Source organism: Aythya ferina (assembly GCF_964211825.1).
Source record: "Aythya ferina genome assembly, chromosome: 3".
NCBI classification, from domain to species: Eukaryota; Metazoa; Chordata; class Aves; order Anseriformes; family Anatidae; genus Aythya; species Aythya ferina.
In genome coordinates, this window is record NC_140298.1 from 25,936,451 (window position 1) to 25,960,355 (window position 23,905).

General features: G+C 35.7%; 1 protein-coding gene across 13 annotated transcripts in view; it reads left to right on the forward strand.

The window, feature by feature from the left end:
• The window catches only part of RYR2 (ryanodine receptor 2), a 428,706-nt gene that overhangs the window by 149,467 nt on the left and 255,334 nt on the right, over positions 1-23,905 (forward strand). For 7 of the 13 annotated variants that reach the window (XM_084513246.1, XM_084513253.1, XM_084513254.1 and 4 more), the window contains 2 exons: positions 14,736-14,756; positions 22,608-22,622. The exons of 3 other annotated variants lie outside the window; for them this stretch is intronic. In XM_084513246.1, the coding sequence (XP_084369372.1) occupies positions 14,736-14,756; positions 22,608-22,622 (36 nt within the window). The remainder of the gene's footprint in view (positions 1-14,735; positions 14,757-22,607; positions 22,623-23,905) is intronic. 3 more of the 13 variants (XM_084513252.1, XM_084513247.1, XM_084513258.1) reach the window with 1 other exon arrangement.

Sequence of the window (23,905 nt, forward strand, 5' to 3'; positions counted from 1 at the left end):
AATGCCATACCCTAATGAATAGGGATTATGTGTATGTGCATAGTATGTGACTTGCTTTCACCTTCCTGTGTGTTGTGCATCTTTCCGTGCATGAGAGATGTTATATCCCATGCAGACAATTGTTGTTAACTGCATGTTTTCATTGAAGTGATTGAGAAATCTTGGTAAGCTTGTTCTTTCAGAGAAGCTCTAAGTATTTCTACCAGCAGTGTTAAAGCACTTCACTTTGGTCTACCAGAATACAAATGGGTGCCAAGCAATTCCAGTTTTCTTGTTGTACCATCCAGCCACAGCAAAATCCAATTTCACCAGGAGTACACAGAGCAGGAGAGACCCATCCTGGTGAGAGCTTCTGGAGCTCTTCTTGCCGCTCTATGATGAGTGCTGCCAGTGCAAGGTGTGTGTGTGGGCATTTCTTGTTCAGGCATTTACAGAGAAGCATGAGACTACTAGAGCTTTTTGCATTTTTAACATCAAAATGGGTGGAAAGTTCAATTCCTCTCATAAGGGCTATGCTTCATGCCCCATGAGTTGCTCGCTAGTAGCAATCAGCTGCAGTCATTGGTATATAGCACGCATCTGTTGGAATGGTGTTTTAATGACTCTTGTAGGAGAGGTACACCATACTCATCTATCCTGTATGATGCCGGGGGGATTTCTCTCAGTTGCTTCTCTGGCTATTTGCATCAAATTACAGCTTTTTGCCAGCTGAATAGGAAAACCTTACTGAAATAAGCAAGGATCTCTTCATATGTCATCTGTAGCAAGAAAGTGAATTTATAAGTAATTACAATTTCTGCATTTTGAATAACACCATGCACTGTCTATTAGAACAAGCTCGGATAGTCTTTTTTTTTTAAATTTTTTTTTGCCATTCATCTTCCTAGACTTCATAACGTAGAAAAAAATTAGCTCGTATTTTACTTAATATGCTTGATTTTTCTTTACATTTATAAAAAATAAAACAGTGTTAAATCCTCTGCTAGTTTCCTACAGATTGATCTTAGTTGCCACTTTGCCTACTGAGCACTTCTGTGTGTATTTTTTTGCTTTTTGTTTCCCCAGTATTTGCACAGTAGTGGTGCTTTTCTACCAGTGTATGCTGCTGTGGTGATTTCACAGTGACAGATGACTAAACCCCACCACAACCACTCTCTTAATCCCCTCATCAAAGGGAGAGGAAGGGAAGAATGATGTATTGAAGAAGGCTGCAATAAGGACATTTAATTAAAGGGAAAAGTGGAAGTCCAGTCTGGAAGTGGACTTCTGTTTGATGCTTTTGGTACTTTCTTCCAGCTGAAGATGAATGCTGGTCCTGAAAGCAGAAAGCTGATGTGCAAACTAATTTTACTGGAACATATGGGCAGCGTTGCAATGGGCTTGGACATGAGGAGAACTGGACCCCCATAAGATAATACCTATGTCAATTCCATAGGTATTATTCCCTTGCCATCTATAATCTCTATCTAGTTACCATAAAAAAATGGCAACATACTGATGTCATTCAGTAAGGATTCTCTATGAAGTCCTGGAAGAGGTGGATTTTTGTTTGTTTGTTTGTATTTGTTGTTTTTTAAGCAAAATTGAAGCATGGAGAAATTGTAAATGGAACGGTTAAATTTGTCTTTGCAACCACACAGCTCATTTGTTACAGCAATTGAAAGTGGTGTACTAAACTGGATTTAGATAAAATAAAAAGATAAGCCTTCAAAATCTTCACATTTGATTGCTGTTCTAGAGCACTGAAGATTGTTTTGCTACACAATCCTATTTAAAGCTATAAAAGTGTCTTAAACCAGTCACATTCTTAATGTTATTGGATGTTTCTCCAAAGCAATCGACAATACTGAGTTTTTAACCACACCAGTCTAGCTGAGTAATCACTGTCCAGCATACTGATTGCACCTGCTCATTTTATTATTCCTGGTTTTGAATGTTTTGATACTTCAGGACTGACTTGTGCAGGTACTGAGGTCTTAGAGATTTACCTGTAGCTGATGGAAGTTATACACAGAATGTAAAATCATGTTAAAAGTTGAGTTCTGTGTGTCTTCAACTCAACTCCCAGGCTTGTGTGAATTTTGATTTTAGTAGATCCATGCTTCAGATTCTTCAATGTATTGATGTATTAAATGGGGTATTGTGAAAATTGAATTAATATCTGTGAGATTACTATTACAGCAATCAACACTAAAAATGATGACATTCATTCATTATGTCTTTAGAACTGTTTTTAAAATTAATATTCAGTACAATGGATGCTTACTGAGCTATAGGATGAAATAAAACAGTAAGTGTTCTATATGTTGCATTATACATAGTTCAAGTTGAAAAGGTTGAACATAAAATGAACATACTGTACTTCCACTGTGGAAGGCTATGTCATGAGAGAAGTGAATGGATTGAAATTAAGGTTATATTGGTGACTTGTCACTTTCTGTCTTGTTACTGTTTGTGTAATTATTAACATTTTTTTGGGGGGGTAGAAATTAGTGTAATTCTTTTGAAAATGCAAACACTCGATACCTTTGGCTTAGGAAAAAACGATTTTGAAATATGAATCATTCATGGTTGTATGTAGTCCTTGTATGATAGTACTCTAGTGTAACTCATCATATAAAGAACAACCTTTCATTAATATCCCAGATGTGCTCACAGCTGGGGCAGGCCCTGGATAGCATGACACTCAGACATCATATTTTCCTCTTTTTTTGCAGTGCACACAGCTGTAATATAAGTATTTGTATAAACCCATGACCTTAAATCAAATAAATTAAATTTTTGTTTGTGCCATTATATTTAGAGTGGAAATAATAAATAAACAATATTTTTGAGATTGTTTATAACGCTATGTAAACATCTCATGCTACATATGAAAAAGGTTTCCAAATTGGTACTAAACCTGTGTCATTTCCTGGGTAGTTGTCACTGAAATGTTCTGGAAAGCCACTCTAAGCATGAGGATTCATCTGCACCCATATGCTTGCATCTCCCCATGGCAGTAGGAAATTTGACTCCATGGTGACTGCATTACTGGTGAATGCAATATCATATTTGCAAAAATGTCAGGTCCAGTGAGAATAGGCATTATTTTGCAGCTACCTGTTAGTCTGTAGAAAAGTGATGTGATGCCCAGTCACCCCTTGATGACTGGGGTTCAGCTCAACGTTGTTTTGCTGGGAAGGTATGGCTTGTGCCTTGGAAGGTACGAAGGTGAGCCATCAAATAAATGATTTGTTGCAGTAGCAATGGTAAAGCCAAAAGCCGTCAAAGCAGGTGAATATGTCAACATTTTTTTGAAGTATCTAAGTACTACTGTAACTTGAGATTTATACCCCTCCAAGTGGTTAACGTGGAGATTTCGTTTTGTTTCTCTCTGATCATATAAAAAAATAACCGTTTTTAATTTACTTACAAGGATACAAACAGCTATGGAGTTTGAGGTGGGTGAAAGAAAAAATGAAAGAAATAAAAAGTTTTAAGGACCAGGGATATAGCTGAACAGAGCAGATGGAGAACTGGGAGCAGTTGTGCCTGCAGAGGCAGAGGTTCTGCCTCTGGCTGTGAGATGCCTGACTGATAACCTGCACAGGGATATGGCCCAGCAGAGGCTCGGAGTCCATGGCCCAGCAGAGGCTCAGAGTCCATGGCTCACAGAGGCAGCATCCTACCTTTTTGGATGGCAAGCTCATCTACTCCAGCTTAGCACACCTCTCTGAGCAGTAGAGCTCTGGATGAGCCCAAAACTCAATGGGTACTATAACCGAGACCTTATGTCAGCGTGTCAGGATCACTGAGCCTCTGGTCTGGATTTTAGCTCTGAGCACTGGGGCATTACAGAGGTCATTCTGTGGGCAGGGACTTGTCCCACTGAGCGGCAGGAGTGCTGGCTCCTGGGCAGCCCTGGCTGGGAAGGGCCCTGCTGGGCAGCATTTTATCTGCATGGTTGGCTGTGGGTCCCACACCAGTGGGCTCCCTTTTGGAGTGTCTGCAGGATCTCAGCTGCACTGAAAGCTCCTGCTGAGTTCCTTCAGGCAGTCTGAATTGAGTCCTTCCCCTTCAAAAGCATGTCTGTTTAAATATCTATCTATCTATCTATCTATCTATCTATCTATCTATATATACATAAAAAAAATAGATTTATATATTTAACTTAAAAAGAGGGAGTATGCTGTATTTAACTCTTCCTGAGCTCAGTGCACTTATCTGTGGATCAGTTTTCAAATTAAAATTTAAATCTGTGCTTTTAGAGTACTACCATCACAGTAAGTGAGAAGGTGAGGCATTATCTCCTCATTTGATGTTTGTATAAGGTCTGTGATCCTGAAGCATAACTGGCTTTTTTGACAGACATGATATTCGCTGAGCTTTGAGGATTGGCCCTTTTTTCCCAAACTGTTTTCCTTTTTCCAGACTTTGCTGGTGGACAGTACATTGCCATTTGCTCCTTCAAATAATTGTATTTTTCTCTATGAATAAATAGATGACTTTTTTATTTTATTTTATTTTATTTTATTTTATTTTATTTTATTTTATTTTATTTTATTTTATTTTATTTTATTTATTTCCCCGTTTTTAAGTGATGATAAGAAAAGCTCTCTTCTTACTCTTCTTTATGGAAATAGCATTCTTTGACACAGGTAGGACGAAAAGACTTAAAAAGAACAAGAATTATGGTTTCAGGCTGCAAGCAGTACAAGCAGTAAACCTAACTTCTGTTGAGTTGGGTGCTGTCGTTTGCTTTTGACCTAATTCATTTAGGTTCTGAAGACCTTTACAATAGTATGAGATTTCTGTACTTAATGTTTCTTTTTCGTGGATACACCTGTTGGTGTGAAATGTGTTTTCAATTATGGCAGTGCCTAGAGCTACCTATCCTGAAGCAGCCTTTGGTAGCTGACAATCTGTCAATAAATATACAGAGCACTTAGTTATCTTGAAAGAATATTCTTCCAAAAAAAAAAAAAATTGGGATAGAAGGTAAGTATATATACAGAGTGGAAAAAAAAATAAAAAAATGTAGCAATCCCACTTTTTTCACAGTATTTATTACAGAATATCTTGTTCAATGTCGTAAGTTGGTAACTTGGTGTTAAGTGTTGGTCATTGAGCAAATGAGTGTTTTAATTAACTGGGTACTTTTATGTTCTGTAAATTCCATTTCCAGGTGGTGTTAATTTGTTAGCTTAAAAGCAGTTTACAGTGTATAGCTCTACTTCAAAACAACTTGTACATTTGTCCAGATTTTAATGTCAGTAACTGATGGATCCTTTGACTGTTGGGAAGAATTTCAGATAAGGTTTCATATTCCTTCTTCTTGGCAATGTGTGAAATAAAAAGCCTTAATTTTAAAGAAGGAACTCGGTGGATTTGCAGATCTTCAGAGGAAAATATTAAGCAGCCAGCATTAGCCTCTGTCTGGGAGAAAGACTGCAGTTCCCTTTTAGCTGTGATCCCACAGATTGTAGTGATGAGTCTGTTCTCTGGCTTGAAACTGGAATCAACCATTCTTGAACAAGTATATAGCAGATTATTTATTCTAAGTATTCTAAGTACTATCTAAACTATATCAAATGAATGACTATTCTTTTTTCTAGGAATGGTGTTGTGTAGGTGTTTGAAATTCTACTAATCAAGTGTCCCAGTGAAAATTTGAGGCAAACTGACTTAATGCTTAATCCACAGTGAAATGACTTTTTTTTTTTTTTTTTTTCCCTCCTCCTGTATTTGTAAATTCAGGGCCTTAAAAAAAGCCAAAATCATTTTAAAGCTTTTTACACAGAAATCAGTCTATGTGTCTTGGTATCAAGAATCATTGAATTCATTTCAGAAGCCTTCTTGTCCCAGTTACTTTCATAATTCCCTAAATTCATGAAATAGTATGTTGAATATTTGGTGTTTTCCAAAGAATGTATTCTGTCCTTGGAAAGTGATGAGCATTCTGTAGTCTCCTTCATATTTAGTAAGGTCCAGGAAAAAAGTTCTAAATGTTCCTGTTTAACGTGGGAGGACACACACGTTAAATTAACAAGCTAAATTAATTGAGCTTGGTATCAACATTTTTGACTTGCACTTGCATTCGGATAGGAAAATTTGTCCTGTTTTTTCACAGCACACAAGACTGGTACATTGGTTGTGTCATAATTGCATTCTGGAAGGTACTAACGCCTTTCTTTGAATCTTTTTTTTACATATTTCAGGCAGTGAACACTACAACTAACCCAGTCATTTGCTTGTTGTAACCCTACATTCTCTATATCCAAGCTTGATATTGCAGAGCCTTATATAGCACTTCCACACTGAGGATATAGGAAATGTGGTTCCTGCAGTAATAGCATATAAGGGTGAGACACACACCTACCTAGTCCATTCTCAACTCATAAATATGGTGGCATGCGTTGAGAGGAGAAAATTGTGTATGTAGTAGACTTTCTATTGAGATTTCTTTTGAAATTCCAGCGGCTTTTCCTACTTTTTTTTTTTTTTTTTCCTTTTCTCTTTCAGTGAAATCCTAATCACTTTCATAGGTTGTTTAAGGATTTTTCTGTAAAACACTAGACAAATTTAATACATTAAAGGTATCCCTTTAGGCCATTTAATAGCTCAGTCATTTCTACTTGACAGTTTTTCAATGAAGCACAAAAAAATCTCTTATGTTCTAAAACACTTAGGAAATAATTTCTGACTATTTTTTTTTTCTTTTTAACCTAGCCTTTTTTCAGTAGATTCTCTTGTTCAGAGAGTCCTTTAGCACAGGCCACTTTGAAATCTTTTGTAGATAAGAAAGTGCTTAGGGACTCTCTTATAATTTGAAATGCAAACCTCCTGAGGATTTGGAGGCTACAGATATAGCCACTGTTTTGAGTACAGTGAGATGCATTTCCTAAATTCTTTATCTCATTATTATTCTGTGTGTATTTTAAACAACTAGGAATTTAGTAATCTCCTTTTTTTTTAATCTATCTACTTTAGATTTAACTGCATCTCATGAAGGAAACTTTCAGTCCTTTAAGTCCTTAATTCTGAGCGGATTTTTTTTCTTTTCTATCATTTTACTGTTTTGCTTTTGGTTTATTGGATCAGTCCAGACTGTGGGCAAGATTAGATTAATCAAGAGGTCAGATTCAGAGAGAAAGCATGAGGCAGTGTGACCCTGCATGTGAAGGAACCCTACTGTCACTGGAATTTGGAAAGTGCTTCCTGAACAGGAGGCCAGGATGGTGATGATTAAAGGGAGAGATAGAGACATGACATTCACTTATCTTTAAGTGAATATCTAAGCCTGTAACTAAATGCCTAGCTTTCTTCAGCTTGGCATAACCAACTTCTGTTGCCTCTATGAATGTTTCAGCTGGCATTTAGTATATAGAATGGTACACATTGGAATAATTGTCTTCAAAATATAAATCTGATGCACTGATTTTGTACTGATTTCAAGATGCAGTAACAAAAGATGGATATCTGTTTCTTTAGCATTGGAATATTTTTTTCTTATTCTTTATTTTTTCTCAAATTATTTTCATAGATTTTATGTCCTTCATTTATGCTGTTACTTTTGATCTGCTGCATATTTTTTCACATCTGTCAGTTTGATAGTTTTCATGCATTTGTCTCTTTATTGTTGCTGACAGAAAACCTTAACTTTTGAACAGAGCTGAATGATCAGCTTACAGGCTGGTTACTGACACTAGCATCTGACTTCTTTCCTCCGTTAGTAGCATTAGTTTCAGAATGTCATTGTTTTGCTCTAGATGTCACAGCGTGCCTGTCTCTCTTCTTCTTTCTTTATTTTTCTCTTTTGTTTCCAAAATCCAGTTCCAGATCGAAATGTCACTACACTACAGGAGCACTGAAAAAAAAAAAAAAAAAAAAAAAAAAGATAAAAATAAATAAATTCAGGGCATTATGAGAAAATAACAATAAAACAAATACATCTATTAACTTGTAGTGAAATGTCTTAGCTATATTGTGGATATATAATGCTGTATTACATAGCATTGTAATTACTGCTGAGTTTTTCAGATTTGTGCATTCATTAAATCCATGTCAGACCTTATTAACAGAATGCAAGCATTTGGTTGTGCACATCATGTGTGCATTCTAATCTAAACTGTTTCTGTAAGGTGAAAAATTTTCATTTCACAACCTCTACTCCAATATTTGACAGCTTCATTTTTCACGAAAATGTTTTCTTTGAATACCCATCAGTTAGGGCAGAGTTCCAGCTAAATTGCATCATGAGCTCATTAACTCCCATCTAATCATACAGTCATGGCTGATTAATCACTTCTTCTGGTGCCTTGTTTTAATAAAACTATTTTTCCATACCACTGACCAGCAAACTGCTGTCTAATTTAATGTGTGGGATAGTCTTTGCTGAAGGGAGCAGAATACAATCTGCTTCCACAGATCCAAAAGGTATTGTATGAAGCAATCATCACATGCAAGTGTCTTGTATCTGTAATTCTCTCTTTTTTTTTTTTTCTTTCTTCTTTTTCTTTTTTTTGGTATGTTCCTAAGGAACAGGGAAAACCTGTGTTTCCTCACACAGAGCTGTATAGGTTTCCTGTGCTGCAGAAAGGGACAGGAGGCACTGTAGTTCAGGAGTATAACTGTGGCTGGTGGATTTTTGAATACAGATCATCCATCTCCAACTGCGGAGCTCTGAGTTCATTAATTACTTTGTATTAGTAATCAACAAGATAACTAACACACAGAGCTGGCAGCTTTTCATTTTCTCAGCTGTGTGTATGTGCAAATCCATCCCATTTCCATGCCAATGGAAAAATGTAACGCTCCTTTTCTCTTAATAAGTATTAATTAACGAATAAGTCAAGTTCTTAAGGTATGTTCTTAAAAAATGCTGAAGATTGGGAGTTAAATGCACTCGTGACAATTTAAGCTCTCTGGTTCACAGTTCAGTAGCCTAGTTAATGCAGTATCTGAAAGCTGACAACAGTTGTTTTAAATATGATGGACTAAGGTTATAAGGTTTGCTAGGAGACCCTCCTGTCTAGGAGGAGTCAGAAGTGAGCCAGGGGTTTTGGCTCTTTTCATTTCCTAGCACTGACTATAATGTTTTCTCTTTTGACAAGTTATAGGTGCAGTGAGACAATAATTATTTTTTTGATCAAAGTTTTGAGCGAAGCATGTGAATTATGGCTTCTTATTTCTACAGTTTGATTGTTTTTTATTAGGTTAATGGTTGTCAACAAGTACCAGGCATAACTCACTGGAGTTACAAAACTCTGCGACAGTAATTTTCTTCAGAAATTCTTTGAATAAGTCCTCCATAGTCAGTGGTGTGTCATGAAGAGAGATGGAGCTGTTATGTCCAGCAACCAATGTTGTCCTTATTGCAAAATTCGCCCTTCTAAACTTTGAATTTGCATAATGTAAATGTTTCTTACTGCAAAGAAAGAAGAAAAAGAAGAGATAGAAAAGAGAGAAAGAAGTGGAGATTAAAGCATTTCATGCAGTGTGAGCCTTTGTGGCTCATCATGCAGATGTACAAATAAGCTACAAGTAAAAAGCTCTGTGACAAGAAGATGTAATTTAGAGGTTTATTCTACATAAAATCCTGATTTTTCTCAGATATTTTAGCGATGCCACAGTACTAACAGGAGTACAGGAAATACAAAAAAAAAAAAGTGCACAACTTTTTCAAATAAAGCAAATACTGTCATTTTCTCCTCAGTGCACCTTATTTAGTATCAGACATGATTGTTAGCAGGCCATTTCAAGTAAAGCACAAAAGGAATAAGACTTGGCTTTGATCAGCTACCCTTTGATCAAGTGTAAGTACTGGAAAAAATCAAGGAGTGCAGGCAAAGTATTTTTGCATTATGGATATCCTCAGGGAAAGGCAATGATAGGAATAAAATCATTATCTATTTCATATCACAGAACTGTGACAAGCAAATATTTCCAGCCTGATACATATATTTTTCTTTTGAGTGTATTGTATTTGGAATGAGGATCTATGCCATAAAGGCAAACATTTTGTCATCGCAGAGAAGTTTTCTGGTTTGGAGGTATATGGCAGGCCTTATTCTGGTGTTACTATAACCATTGGACCTCTAATGTGCTCAAGGTTTTATTTCCAGGATGATGGTCAGTAGAAAGTGACTCTGTGAGAAGGAGAAATTATTTTCTCTCTTCACAGTTAACTTTCTGATAAAGGCTGCATACAGAGAAGGACCTAAATCAAACAGACACACAGGTAAAGCTTTTTGAGTTTTGTAGACAAATACCTTAAATCCTGGACTGGAAGAGAAGACACATCATCAGTTACCTTGTTGAATATTAAATTCAGGAAATCAAGGTGGGCCCTGAAAATAGTTAAGTGTTGTAACATAAACAAAGATCATTTCTATTTGAAATCTCTGTAGTTCAATTCCAGTTATTCCCACCTTTCTTAGAACTAGACTGAGGTTTTCCTACAAGTTCTGTTTCCACAGCTGAGAAATAAAGTGGAAAAAACAAACAAACAAACAAAAAAAAACAAACACCAAAGCATATTTTTCTCATAAGACTTTCCTGTTTCTGCCCAGAAAAATTAGTATAAGCATAGAAGAAGACACAACATGCACTAGCTGGAATGCATTGCTTCACTGAGATTTCAGGTCTCAATCCCATAGATCATGACAATGTATCTGTTACAGCTGTCATAAATAACTGTAGATAATGTAATTAGCTCTACTCAGCTAAGATTCTCCTATATGGTGTGGAACAAAAGTCCTTATGTTTTTGCCTGCTGCTCAGTCAGATGAAAGAAAACAGAATATAGAAGCCAGAATTAGAAATGGTAGGCTGTTCTTCACAGCTTCAAGTAGCTTACTTTCCAATGCTGCGTACTGGTAATGAATGTTGCTATATTAGTGCATGTTCACAGAATCACAGAATTTCTAGGTTGGAAGAGACCTCAAGATCATCGAGTCCAACCTCTGACCTAATGGCAACAGTCCCCACTAAACCATATCCCTAAGCTCTACATCTAAACGTCTTTTGAAGACTTTCAGGGATGGTGACTCCACCACTTCCCTGGGCAGCCTGTTCCAATGTCTAACAACCCTTTCGGTAAAGAAGTTCTTCCTAACATCCAACCTAAAACTCCCCTGGTGCAACTTTAGCCCATTCCCCCTCATCCTGTCACCAGGCACGTGGGAGAACAGACCAACCCCCACCTCTCTACAGCCTCCTTTAAGGTATCTGTAGAGAACAGTAAGGTCGCCCCTGAGCCTCCTTTTCTCCAGGCTGAACAAACCCAGCTCCCTCAGCCGCTCCTCGTACGACTTGTTCTCCATGTTCAGTGCATGTAAGCTTGTGTCATGTCAAAATGTAAAATAAATAAATAAATGAATGAGTTTGTGTATGGTGCCTCATAATGATGGAAAAGTCCCTCTTTATTTCTCTCCATCTTGTTTATGGCTCCTTATGACAGTAGAAAAGAGAGGGAAGAGAACTACATTCCTTCTGTTTTAACTGGCTTTTATGTTTGGTTAATGTAATGTTGGGTATCCACAACTCACAGTTAAAAATTTATCAGAAAACCAGTTCTCAGTTTGGATTAAATGAATTTAACGTGTACCCTTGTCAGGAAAAATTGGAGCTCTTACATAGTTCTGAAGAGAAGTCAGAAAATGCAGATCACTCTCCAAAGTTTCTGGATTAGCATTACAGCCAAAGGTTAAATCATGACTGCGTGTTCTTCATGGAGGGCTTCTTTGTGCAGTTACATGATATTTTATGGGAAGTATTAAGATGATAGCATTATACTCACACCTAGTTCAAGAAGATAAATTGTTTTGTAATTCTAAATGCTGCTTTTGATGTTATGTCGGAATACTAGAATACAGTTTTTCTCCTTATAGTACTATCTATACTATGGTATGGGTCCCATACCATTTCAGTAATCATGAAGCACTGCTGTCTGGTGTGGAGTGTGATATTTGAATAGAATTTGGTAGCTTTTTGTAAAATGATTAATTGTAGCAATATGAGTTGCCCACAGTCACTTAGTAAATTATAAAGACCTTATATCTTTCACTCTTTTGGTAACTCTGATGTTCTCATAGCAGGATAATAATTTTCTCTATTCAGAACTGTCAGATGGCAATGAATCCTCTAAATTTTGATATCTAATCTCATCCAGTGTATTGTTTTTTCATCTGGGGAAGTCTGAGTACCCAAATTCATGTGGAAGAAATGTTATAAAACAGCATACTGTATTTGAGGTATATATGCTTTAAGATGGATCCAGCTTCCTCTACTGAAGGAGATACTGTAAAGATGAAAAAGAAGACAAAAATTAGTACATGCATACCTAAACATTTTATTTTTTCAAACAATATGATCTTAGTGATCAGGAGAGAAGATTAGCCATAAGAGGAATAGTTGCTGAATTCTATGGCTTTGGATTTATTGGCACAAGGCAGTAATGTGCTTTTTACAGTTAATGATGGCATGATAGTTTAAGATAGCACGGTGAGAGAGAACTTCAGGAAGTGACTGGCAATCCCCTCCTGCCATTCCCTCAGCTATTTTGAAGTTCAGACCTTCCAAGACCAGTTGCAAGATCTATCCCTCCTAACAAGTCAACAGGTCAATAAAGCCTAAGTGGTGCCATTCACAGTGAGAACAGGTAATTCCAAGTCTAAGGAACATGAACTACTCCCAAGAGGGAGGTGACCAGATGTGTTTTGGTAGAATGGACGGTTAGTTGTTTTTTTTTTTTTTTTTTTTTTTTTTTTTTTCTGTGTTTTGTTTCTATCCCTCTCACCAAAGCTTGTTGATACTTTCCTTTGAAGATGGATATAAAAATTCAGATCTAGTATATACAATTTATCAATACTTGACAATGCTTGACTCTTGAAGCTACCTGGTATCCATTAAAATAAATAGTTCAACATTTGTAAGGCAATTGGTTGTGCAAGTCGTAATGCACATTGAGCTTTGAGTGGATTCTTTCTGAAACCAATTGTGGCTGCCCTGTTCGTTTAAATTTTGTGACAGTAAGAGAACTTCTCAAGGCAAGACAATAAAACATGAATTAATGCAGGTCTTTCTAGCATTGTCACACGGTCAAATTGTTTGTGATGTTATGTTCTTAGTGCATGTGGAATTTGAACAAAAGGTCAATCAAAACCAAGCTAATAAATAAATGAGGTACATGAATCTAACTTGGCTATTTCTCATTCCTTTTTAAAGCCATCATAGTTGCATAGTGTGTATTATGCTTTAGACCATTGCCTGTTTTTCTAACTTATAAATATCTTATATCTTTTATTATTATATTGCATCAATTTTAAATCTCCAGGTGTTTTCTAGAAGAGATACCTGCAGCTGAAGTTGATAATAAAACTCAAAGAATTTATATTATAAATCTAAATACAGTCTAAATCTCAGAAGAGAGGTAGCAATTGTCAAGTTAACAAATGCTTAAAAGTTCATCATGTTAGTTACTACATTAATTAGCTGGCAGGTCACATGGTATTCTCTAAACTTTGTGTGCTAACAGGACCTAACAAAATATAAATATTTTTAACTATATGAAATATAAAACTCAATTTTAATTGAAAAACTTATTGAAAAAATGAGGAAATTTACTTCAAATAAAATTATTTTAATAGGTGATAACCTGCTATGTTGCTTTGAATTATAATAGTTTCAGAAGTAAGCTGAAATCTAAATAATGCTGGTTTTGAAAATTGCTTATAATTTGCACTAAGCTACCTTCTTAAATTATTGCTGTGAGGAATGTTTTATATTCTTTTAATAAATCCTATTTTTTATTTAATCCTAATTTGAATCCTGAGCCATTTCTAACATTGCTAAATTTGTATATGGCATCTGCTAAGGAAAGGTCAGTGTTTACCTGCAGTAAAACCACAGAAGGCTTGATATGCTGCAATGTTTCCTGTGCTAAATCTAGAGACCAATCTACTTCAGATGTGCCAGCTAAGTTTTTAATAGTTAGTGCCATACTAGCCTTTCTAGTAGCTGAATTGTTATAGTTCTGTTTATCCTGGCTGAGACTATATAATGGTGCAAAGATTTTTAGATAGGGTAGTTTAAAATCAGTTTCAGTTTACTTAATGAGCCTTAAGACAGTTTTATTAACACAAAATCTTAAGCTTTCAGAGTCATTCTCTGTCATTCCCCATAGGAAAAAAGAACGATGTTTTGATGTTTTGTTCTCTGTTCGTGTGCAAGGTATTTTCTAATGCTGCAGGCTGTGTAGGGTCTGGGTTTGACAGCTATCCCCTAATTTTAGATTTCATACTTCTAGCATTCATTACACTGACAAATATTGGGCAGCCACCATTAAATCTTTTAGAATGAAAAAAATGAAAAATATTCACCAAGGGCGTAGCTTTACTCAAGAGAAAATGGGTATATGTTTTGTGTGAATCTGTGTTCTGTATTTTTGACCAGTTAGCACAGAATACAATGTGCAGTTAATTCAGCATCAGTCTTTGTTTGCTGTCTATTGTCTGATATTTAGATGGACGTTTTGAACTTCCAGAATTTGGAGCACTTTCCATAAAATAAAGAGGAAAAAGTGAGGTATTGACATTTTAAAGAGGGAATGCCAAAAGAATAACTTCTACTCATGTATTTTCTTTCACGCTGGATACATTTCTGAAAAAGTGAAATGTTAAATTCAAAATAAACTTTGATATGCTATATTTAAAGAAAGAGATTTACTGATTTCTTGCTTTTTCTTTCTACAGCTAGTTGATGTGGAAAAATGGGTATGTGATTCTGTCTTTTATTCACTTGATCCCAAATGTTTCATGTTGCCACTGAGTCTAATTTGTCTGTTTTTATACCCTGTGTGCTCATGAATGTTTATCTTGCTTGGCTCAAAAAAAGGAGGCAAATGCATGGCCTTGTAGGATCTGGTCATTCCTGAAATTCAATACCAAATTTCATGCTGCCACAATGACTTTTATCTCTTTTAATTTGATCTTAGAATTGTGCAGTGCACACTTCTGATTCGTGCCTCTCAGTTTTGAGCCTTGCTGTCTAGTGTTATAACTCCATTCTGTAACCCACCTTGTCTTTTCCAGTATAGACAATGTAATCCTAAAATGCATGACAATAAGATAATTAATACTGATAAATAATGTGTAATGCTCTATCTAGCTGCTACAAATATATATATTAAATCTTTAAAGATGGAGAACAGCTGCTACAGAATAAAAAAAGTTGTTCATAGATCTTAGCAAGTAATGTCAAAGCACAGCTCTCTGCTAGATGTTTTGCCAAGGCCTTTCCTGATGTGTCTGTGTATACCATGCATATTTGTGTGGGCATCTGGTATAACTTCCCCATATCGGACATGTTTGCATATGTCTTTTTCCAACATAATCTGTAACATCAGCATATGTATGAGTTAGTGGTCTTAAAGGTGTGTGTAGAATTGTTTGTTCACATTAAAAAAAAAAAAAAAAAAAAAGTTAGAAGCCTCTCTGAAAGCTTGGACCATTAAAGGCCTCTGCCATTTCTTAGTATCTAGTTTGCACTACACGTGACCAGAAACCATTGAGATGTCATTTGGAGTATGGACAATGACAATGCTAGAATGCTGGTCTCGATTTATTTCAGCTAGACTTTATAGAACTTGAATCTGTGATTACTACATGTTTATAGTTACAAATATATGTAACATATAGTAACAAGCTCAAGTTAGAGCTTGCTTGAGAGTCCTATAGGTAAGTACATATTTTAAAAAGGTGGCTTAAGCTTTTCAGTACACTTTCTTCTCACATATCACCAATTATCTATGCTAGGACTATATATATATGTGAGATAAATACATATAATTACATACAAAAATTCTTATAATATTTATAAATGAGCAACTGTTGTGTTAATTTCAGTTCATTGTATCAGTATGATGGCATTATCTGTGTCATGTGAATCTTATATTTTTGAAAAACAACATGGTTTGATTTGGAATGCTTTTTAAACTATAGTAATGGTCAGGTTGTCTTCTCATTCAACCTTTTAATTACAAGTAAGAGAGCTTGGTTCTAAATCTTCGGAGTCTGTGGGTCTTATTAGCAATTTTACTGTAGAGGAAAAAACAGCAATAATAAGGAAGTTGAGTATTATACAGGCACCTGGCTGCATACTCCATGAAGTGTGAAAAAATGTGAGCCAGGAGTTTACTGGTCACACTCTTACATAGCATCTTTTATTTTTTTATTTATTTATTTTTTTAAACTGAAGTATTCAAAGAGTATGTACTTGGAAAATACAATGTTACTTGCATAAATACAGGTTGGATCTGCTTTTTTAAATTATTATTATTATTTTTTTTTCCCCAGAATTCATAACATCACAATCTTATGTTTTGGAAAGGCTGCTTCACAGAAGCGGGTCCTTATACCATGTTGAAATGGAACGTTTTCCATGACAGCAGAGCTAAATGCTTCTTTGTGACTTACATGAGCTAAAGACTCTTCTTAGTAGACCAATTAAATAATCCAGGCAGATTCCTATGTGATGGTGCTGAACTGGGTGCTGGCATTGCCTCAGATATTAAATTCTTCCATCTCAGGTGAGCCCTCGTTTGCTCTGTAAGGCATCTCTTAGTCCTCTTTGTAATTCTAGAGGGTTCCCATGGTGGATTGCAGATGTACACGCTGAATTAATCCAGAATGCCTTACAGGGACATACAAAACTGAAAGGTGCATTTTAAAAGCAGTTATTAGACTGCAGCTGAAAGCTGTCTATTGCACAGCTGGTATAACAGCTGATACATGGTCAAGAAGGCCAGGTGCCTCATTTTAATACATGTATCTCTCCGTAAGTCATCTTCCAGTGTAGAATGCAGTGGTTAATGCAAGTCTTTTCACTTATGTCTACATATGTGCGGACACCTTGAAGCCCAAGCTCGGAGCCAAATTATACAAACTTCATGCCATAGTAGTGATCAAATTAATAACTGAACTTTCTGCAAGCAGTTTCACACAGTTCAAAGAAGAAGGTATACTCATTGACTTCTGAGCAGTTCCAACCTGTAAAGTCTGCTGGTAAAATTTTTAGAATGAATTACTCCAGTTCAGCTGTGCCTCTCTTCAATTACTATGAATCTTCTTGTAATTTTGTCCCCAAGCCTTTATTATGCTGTAAGAAGAAGGGCATTGAAGCTAGGTAATAAAAAAGTGGACTTGAGATATTCCTTGAACCTTTGGTTTTTTCCTTTTGTATCTTGACAGGTGTGACTGTGAGGACTGTAGGTCTGCTTCAGTACTGAATCAAACAGATTAGTTTCAGATACCTTGCAAAACATAAAATCTAATGGAAGTAGGGTTTATCTTTTCTGTCATGCCTCTGTTACATATTTGAAAAAGGGCTTTTCTGCTTTTAGTGAAACTATCAGGGTGGGGATGACACATTTGATCAGAGAGAGCTACAGAATTTAAACTGAAGGTTAGAAGACACTGAATGTATTTTATTTACAGAGGAAATAGCAGTAGTAAAATAAGCTGAATTTGAATAATGCATAGCAAATGGAATTCCTTTCATCCTGCCTTTATTTTTTTTCTCTTTTAATATCTTTACGAAATAGGTTAAAGAATTTTAAAATGTCTGTTGTTGTGAATTAGCAACAATTGGTATTAGCTTGAAATGTTCAGGAACTGTCCAGATTTTTAGAGTAGGTGGTGTTTACTTTTAAGGCTTGATTTTTAAAGGACTTCTCTTCTCATAAAAGCACCTGAATTTGTCTTGACTTCAAAAAGAAATGCTTATCACTCTAACAGAGTTCAACATAAGGAATATCAATTTTCTAGGGCATCTATGGTTTCCAAAACCTGGCCTTTTTACACATTTGCCTACATATGGTTGGTGAATTATTTTGGCAAAGCTGTGTTAACTATATCACTGTAGGATTTTAAATAAAGAGACAGAGGAACCTCTTCTGATGGAGGTAATGGTTAATCTTTTTCTTTTTTTTTCCTCAAGTAGCTATTGTATTAGCTGTTTATGCCCCTAGTATAAGGAAATTTCAGTTTCTTTGGAAAAGAGAAACTTGCAGAATAAGAAAACACTCTTTGAGGACACTTTTCAGAATTGTTTCATTGAAAAGAATTCTGGATTGAAAAGAACTAAATATTTTATGATTCTAAGTTCTGGCTTTGAGGACAATGTGGACTGGATAACTATAGCAGTAACTACTAAGTAGATTTTGAGTAGAGGAAGCAAGCTGGGATTGTTGTAGAGTTTTGAGAGAATCACAAAACAAAGCTTCATCGGAAAGTAATAGTTGCTATAACATGTCTTCTGTACCATTTAAAGTAATTCATTGCACATCCATGCTTTGTAATCATTGTGACCTTCAATGATTAAATTAATTATCTAATGAGTCAAAAATATTTTTTGAGATTTTCTGTTAAAACTGAATTATTTTACTTAAATACGGCTATCATATTTTTGAAGTAGGAAAATATGCTGATTACACAAAAATATTTGATCCTACAGCCTAAATAATTTCTACTCTTTTAATACAATAGTAGAATTTCTAGCTGTGTATTAGGATTTACTTGGCATTTCTTCTGCAGCCCATATTACAGATCTGAGAATTTCAAGCAGTGTAGTACTGTGAATTGCAGCAAAATGTCTACTTTGTTTACTTGTTTTCCATATTTTTAATAGTTTTTTTGTAAAGATTTGACATTTCTTTGTAAGCAAATTTCTACAAGAATAGTATGAACAGCATACTTCAGATATACAAAAGGCATACTCTAAATTGAGGTTTTCAAAACTAGTCTCAGGGGCTTTTCTTTCAAAAATTCAAGATTAAATATTATTGCTCTTTTGCTCTTTTCTTCTAGCCAGAGAGCCCAAGAATGAAGATGAAATTAATATAAGTTAGAAGTGCTAACCATAAGTCCTCTAAAGAGCCAAATCATACAAGAGTCGCCAACAGCTGTAAATATTTGCATTAACAGCACATCCTTAGTGCCCTTGAATAAGCCTTTAATAGCTTTTTATTTATTTGTTTCTATTAGAGTGAGAATGGTTAGGATGATGGATAGAATGATGGATGTTATGTGCCTAAAATTTAATTGTCTAATATAAAATCTCGCACCATTTTTTTTTTTTTTTTAAAGTCATGGTCCATGTCATGGAGGTAATCCTGCTGCTGAATATTGAGAGTTTAATTCCTTTGCAGAGATGGTATTCGTGTGATGCTGAGCACTCACACAGGCATTTGACTACAAAACATCAAATAGTATATGCAGCTGAAGACTTAAAATCAGTTGAATATGATTATACAGTTTTCAGTTGCCTTCAATTATCAGTCCTACCTCTCAGGATAACTTTTGAGAAGAGAAGATTTTAATGTCAGTGAAACAGGCACACGTAAAACTCACAACACTTTCTGCTTTCTTGAACAAGTGAATTCTAGAGGTGAAATGATGTCTTCGGTACTTTCAGTCATCAGACTTGCTTTGATTTCAGTAGGATGAGATTTCACACAGAGCCTTTTATTTGTAGCCCAGAAATACATCAGAAGTCTAATTATTGCATTGCTTCTTGGCCTCTAAATGCTCAGTAGAGAGCCTCCAGTGGATTCTTCAATTTCAGTGTTTGATACAGTGTAAGTGTTCTGTACTTAGTTCAGAATTGGTCATCTCTTCAGACATAGGAATTGCTTTAGGCATTCTCAATGTAGACAGTGTAGGATTAGCAAGTTATTTCGACTCATAGCTGTAGCAAGGAAGAGAATCAGAAGCTTCTCCTGTGTAGCTGGTCCCATCCTAAAGAAAATGCCAGCTTCATAAATCAGATGAATCACCTTCTAGAAATGCCTCTCTTCCTTGACTGTAAAGTAAGTCTACACAACTAGTAGAAATCTACTTAGCACAAATAAATCTCTTCCTTAATAACTCTAAGACTTATTTTTTTTATAGCATGTCATACTGGATAGTACATACATCAATACCATTTGTAAGGATGTGCAGCAAGTAGAGTTTCATACATAAAGATGACCAAGCTCTGCTGTCACCTGTGCAGCTCCACAGATGGAGCAGTAGCTTTGTGTATAACTAAAATAATAGATCATGACAATTTGATCTCTTCTTTTACTTTTAGCCAAGTAGGTGAATAGTGGACAACAATCATTTGTTTTATTTATTGTACTTTATGGTACTTAGTGACTGTATCAGTCTGTATCACTTTAACACTTTGCTATCAATCTTTCATGAACAAAACCTTTCAGGAGTGATGGGTGTTAGAATGACATTAATAAATTTCAAGTTATAGATCTGTCTGTTTAATTTTCAAGTACATATTCTGAATTGCAAATGTTCATCCAGGAATGTATGTGCATAGGCATCCTGAGGTACAGGGAGCAAGTGTGGAGGATCAGAAGGTTCTTTGCACAGGATGAGTTAGAGCAGTGCTTTGTGTAACAGCCTGTTGCACACCTAAAGTGCATAATTTCTGCCTTTTTTGCTTTAGGGGTCATTTTTTTTCCCCCAGTCTATAAGTTAATGGTTTTGAAAGGGAGCATTCTTCCTTACCTAAGAAGGGAATTGATTTAAAAATAGGGGGGGAACTTTCTTGCAAAAGGGAGTGACAAGAGTATCTGAAACCCCCTCTTGTGTATTTGACTGTAGCCAGGCAGCTGGGACCATCCCAATTCATGCCATGTAGCTTCTCAAATTTGGCCTGAAGCTTTGCAGGAGCATTCTCTTCACTTTCACAGCGATAAGTTGCATTTAAGTGTTTGCTGTGAAGAGAAAGCATTCTTACACTAACAGTTAACTTTGAGAGTATTTTTCCCCCTGGTGGTTTTGAGGCAGTAGGTAAATGAGTGGATACGTGTTCAGAGTTCCCTCACCCACTGTTATCTTTCAAAGTTTCTGGCTTGGGGGAACTGTTCATGGCATTTTCTGTCTCTTAGAATGACATGTAAATCATCTTCAAAATTATTAAGGAATCAGAGTAACTCTAAAAAATGCAACATTGCAGCAGCAAACAGATGAATAGTGGTTTTCTTTTGTTTGATACAGTTCATTTAATATGTCAACAGAAAGAGTTGTTAATTCTGGCTTTTCAAAAAATCCAGTGTAAGAGCCTGCTGTGTAATTTGAGTTATTGGGGAAGAGATAAATTATTTACATTAATCTGAAGCTAGTTAAGAGGCTATAAAACAAGTGGTTAAAATAAATGATCAAAATGAGAACCAGCAGATCCACAGAGGGACTGTTGGTTAATGTACTCGTCACATGAAAAAGCAGTGTGGTTATGCAGTTCTCAGAGTAAATTTTCGTAGATGAATGGCAGTCAGAAGAGCCTGAAGTCTTTGATGCATATAATCTCCTTGATAAACAGAGAACATTTTGGCAAGTGATATTCAGTATTGATGGATAGAGGAAAGATTATATTAGAATTAATTATGTAATTAACTGGTTTCTTTATTAATGAATTTATGCACACAGAGCACTGTAGACAGCTGAACAAAGAGTTATGGTTAGCTTCTGGAGCCACCCAGTAAAAGCAAACAAAATATTGGGATAGGAAGTGGAATAAATAATAATGACAAAATGATCACACTGCTGATCTATGCACATATTTTAAGTAAACCCTTTAGGGGAGTAGTGGACAAGGTGCCTGATCTTTAGTTTTGCTCAATTTGTTTCCAAATGTTTAAATACTAAATAAAACTAGAAGACTTTCCAGAAGAGAAGAACATTTTGACATCAGTAGGTTACATCATATTATTTATTTATTTATCATCTAAAATATCTTGTGTATCTCTGAGAATAGATGCTTCTGTTTTTCTGTGTTTAAAGCATGTATGAAATGAAAGCACCCAGTCTTGCCTGGAGACTATCCAGTTAGACTCTTTTTACATGGCATAGAGGTTTGCTGCTGGACTTCAGTCCCTAGCTTCAACATTTCAGCAATCAAAACACGAACTCAAAAGAGGAAAGGGTGGCTTTAGACCTCTTGAAGAGAAAATCAGGTCACTGCATGTAACCTAACACAAAACTGCTATTCTTAAGACAAAACTATTCTTAAGCACCTCTATGAAAATTAACCTCAAAATTTCCATAATTCTCTGACATCAGTAATGTGGCACTTCATTGTTTTTAATTCACTGCATGAAATACTACTAGTGTTTTCATTTTATTAACTTAATTTGCATTTAGATATGATAAATTAGCACAATGCTAGTGTTGTTCTCCAGACTGCACTTTGAATGCCAGACTTTATAACTTTAATTGAACTTAGAAACAATCTGCAGAGCAAGTAGTTAAAGATAGTCAGGTATGGCATCTATTTTACCTGTACTGTGTTTTATCTTTAAGCAATAAGTATTTTATGTGATATATAATTTAAAGTAAAAAATCTGAGATTATGCATAAAAATTGAAGCCTTGTTCTGAGCAGCTGTTTTGCTTTCTAGCACAAGCTATAATTATGCTAATTGCAATGATAAATGATCCTTTTAAATGTGGTTTGTAGTTCTGTGTATCCCACTCACTATTTTAAGGAAAACAAATCCCATTTTTAAGCACCTGAAAGCAAATATTCATTTCACATTTTCTCTTTTTTTCCCCCTCTGTCATCGCTCTACAGAAATTTATGATGAAGGTAAGCAAGTTAAATATTTAGTATTGTACTTTCTGTGAATTCCTATAATTTCATTTATTTCCTTATTTTTATTTATTTTTAACATCAACATCAAACTTGCCTTCACTGAAATAGAACACTGATTTTTTTTTTTTTTTTTTTTTTTTTTTTAATAGGGATTTAGAAAACACGGTGGCTCTAGGTTGCATCGAGGTTCTGGTTTATTTAGGTCATGATGCACCAAAGGCAGGCACTTGTGTCAGTGGAGACAGGACACTGGGCCAGCACCTGTAATTCTCAGTTCATTCTTGCCTTTTCAGTGAGAATGCAGCACTGTCTGGTAAATGTGAAATCTGGAGTCAATGAATAAATAGCAGAAGTTCCAGTAAAACACATGGGCATTTTGCAAAGTGGGGGACATCTCTCTGCTGCTGCTGTAACAGCACTACTGTTGTGATGGTGCCTCAGTGGGGGCAAGTGGGCAGCCCTTGGGTTGAGTGTCATTGGCACTTCACTGCCCCAGGTCAATGAGCAGGATCTCTGCTTCTCTGCATCCTTTTGTTTTGTTTTCCCTTTCACTATGGCAAGCTATTTGGAGAACTTCCCAAGCATTCTGAATAATTGACATTTGTAATAGTTGGCTATGATTTAGCCAAGATGTGTTGGTTATCTACTTTTTATTTTTGCCTTTAACTATCAAAGTCTGTTCCCAGTTCATCTTCTGAAATGATTTGCTTACTGATTTTCATCCCTAGGAGCCTGTGGTTCTGTGGTATGATCTTGCTTGCTTCATTGTCACTCTCCACCAGGGAGGAATTCAGGGCTAGATAAGCAGTGCTATTTTAAGGGCTGAATTTAATGACGTCAGAGGAGTTTTCTTAATGTGACTCCTCTGCTGATCCATCTTTTCCTCCCATTTGGCTGTCTGTCTTATTCTTTATCTGTGAGTTTCTTTCTCAAGTGACAAGGATGACTCACATTCCTCGTATCATACAGTAACAGAAAAAGATTTTGCACAGTCCTTAACCTGTGAAAAATGCCTCTCTCCTCAACTTACTTAGCTCTAAAATAGCCAGGCAGATTTTTATTAATTTCTTCCATCTCCTCTGTGGAGGAGGAGGAGGTGGGAAATCTTCACTAGGCTAGGGAAGAATCGATAAATTTTATCCTCTTGGATAATTTTTCCCCAAATTGCTCTAAATGCTTGAAAATATGAGTTTTTAATGGCAGTATTACCTCAACCATAAATATAAATGTTTGTTTTACATAGAGAGTTGGAAACAGATGATCAATATTATTTATTT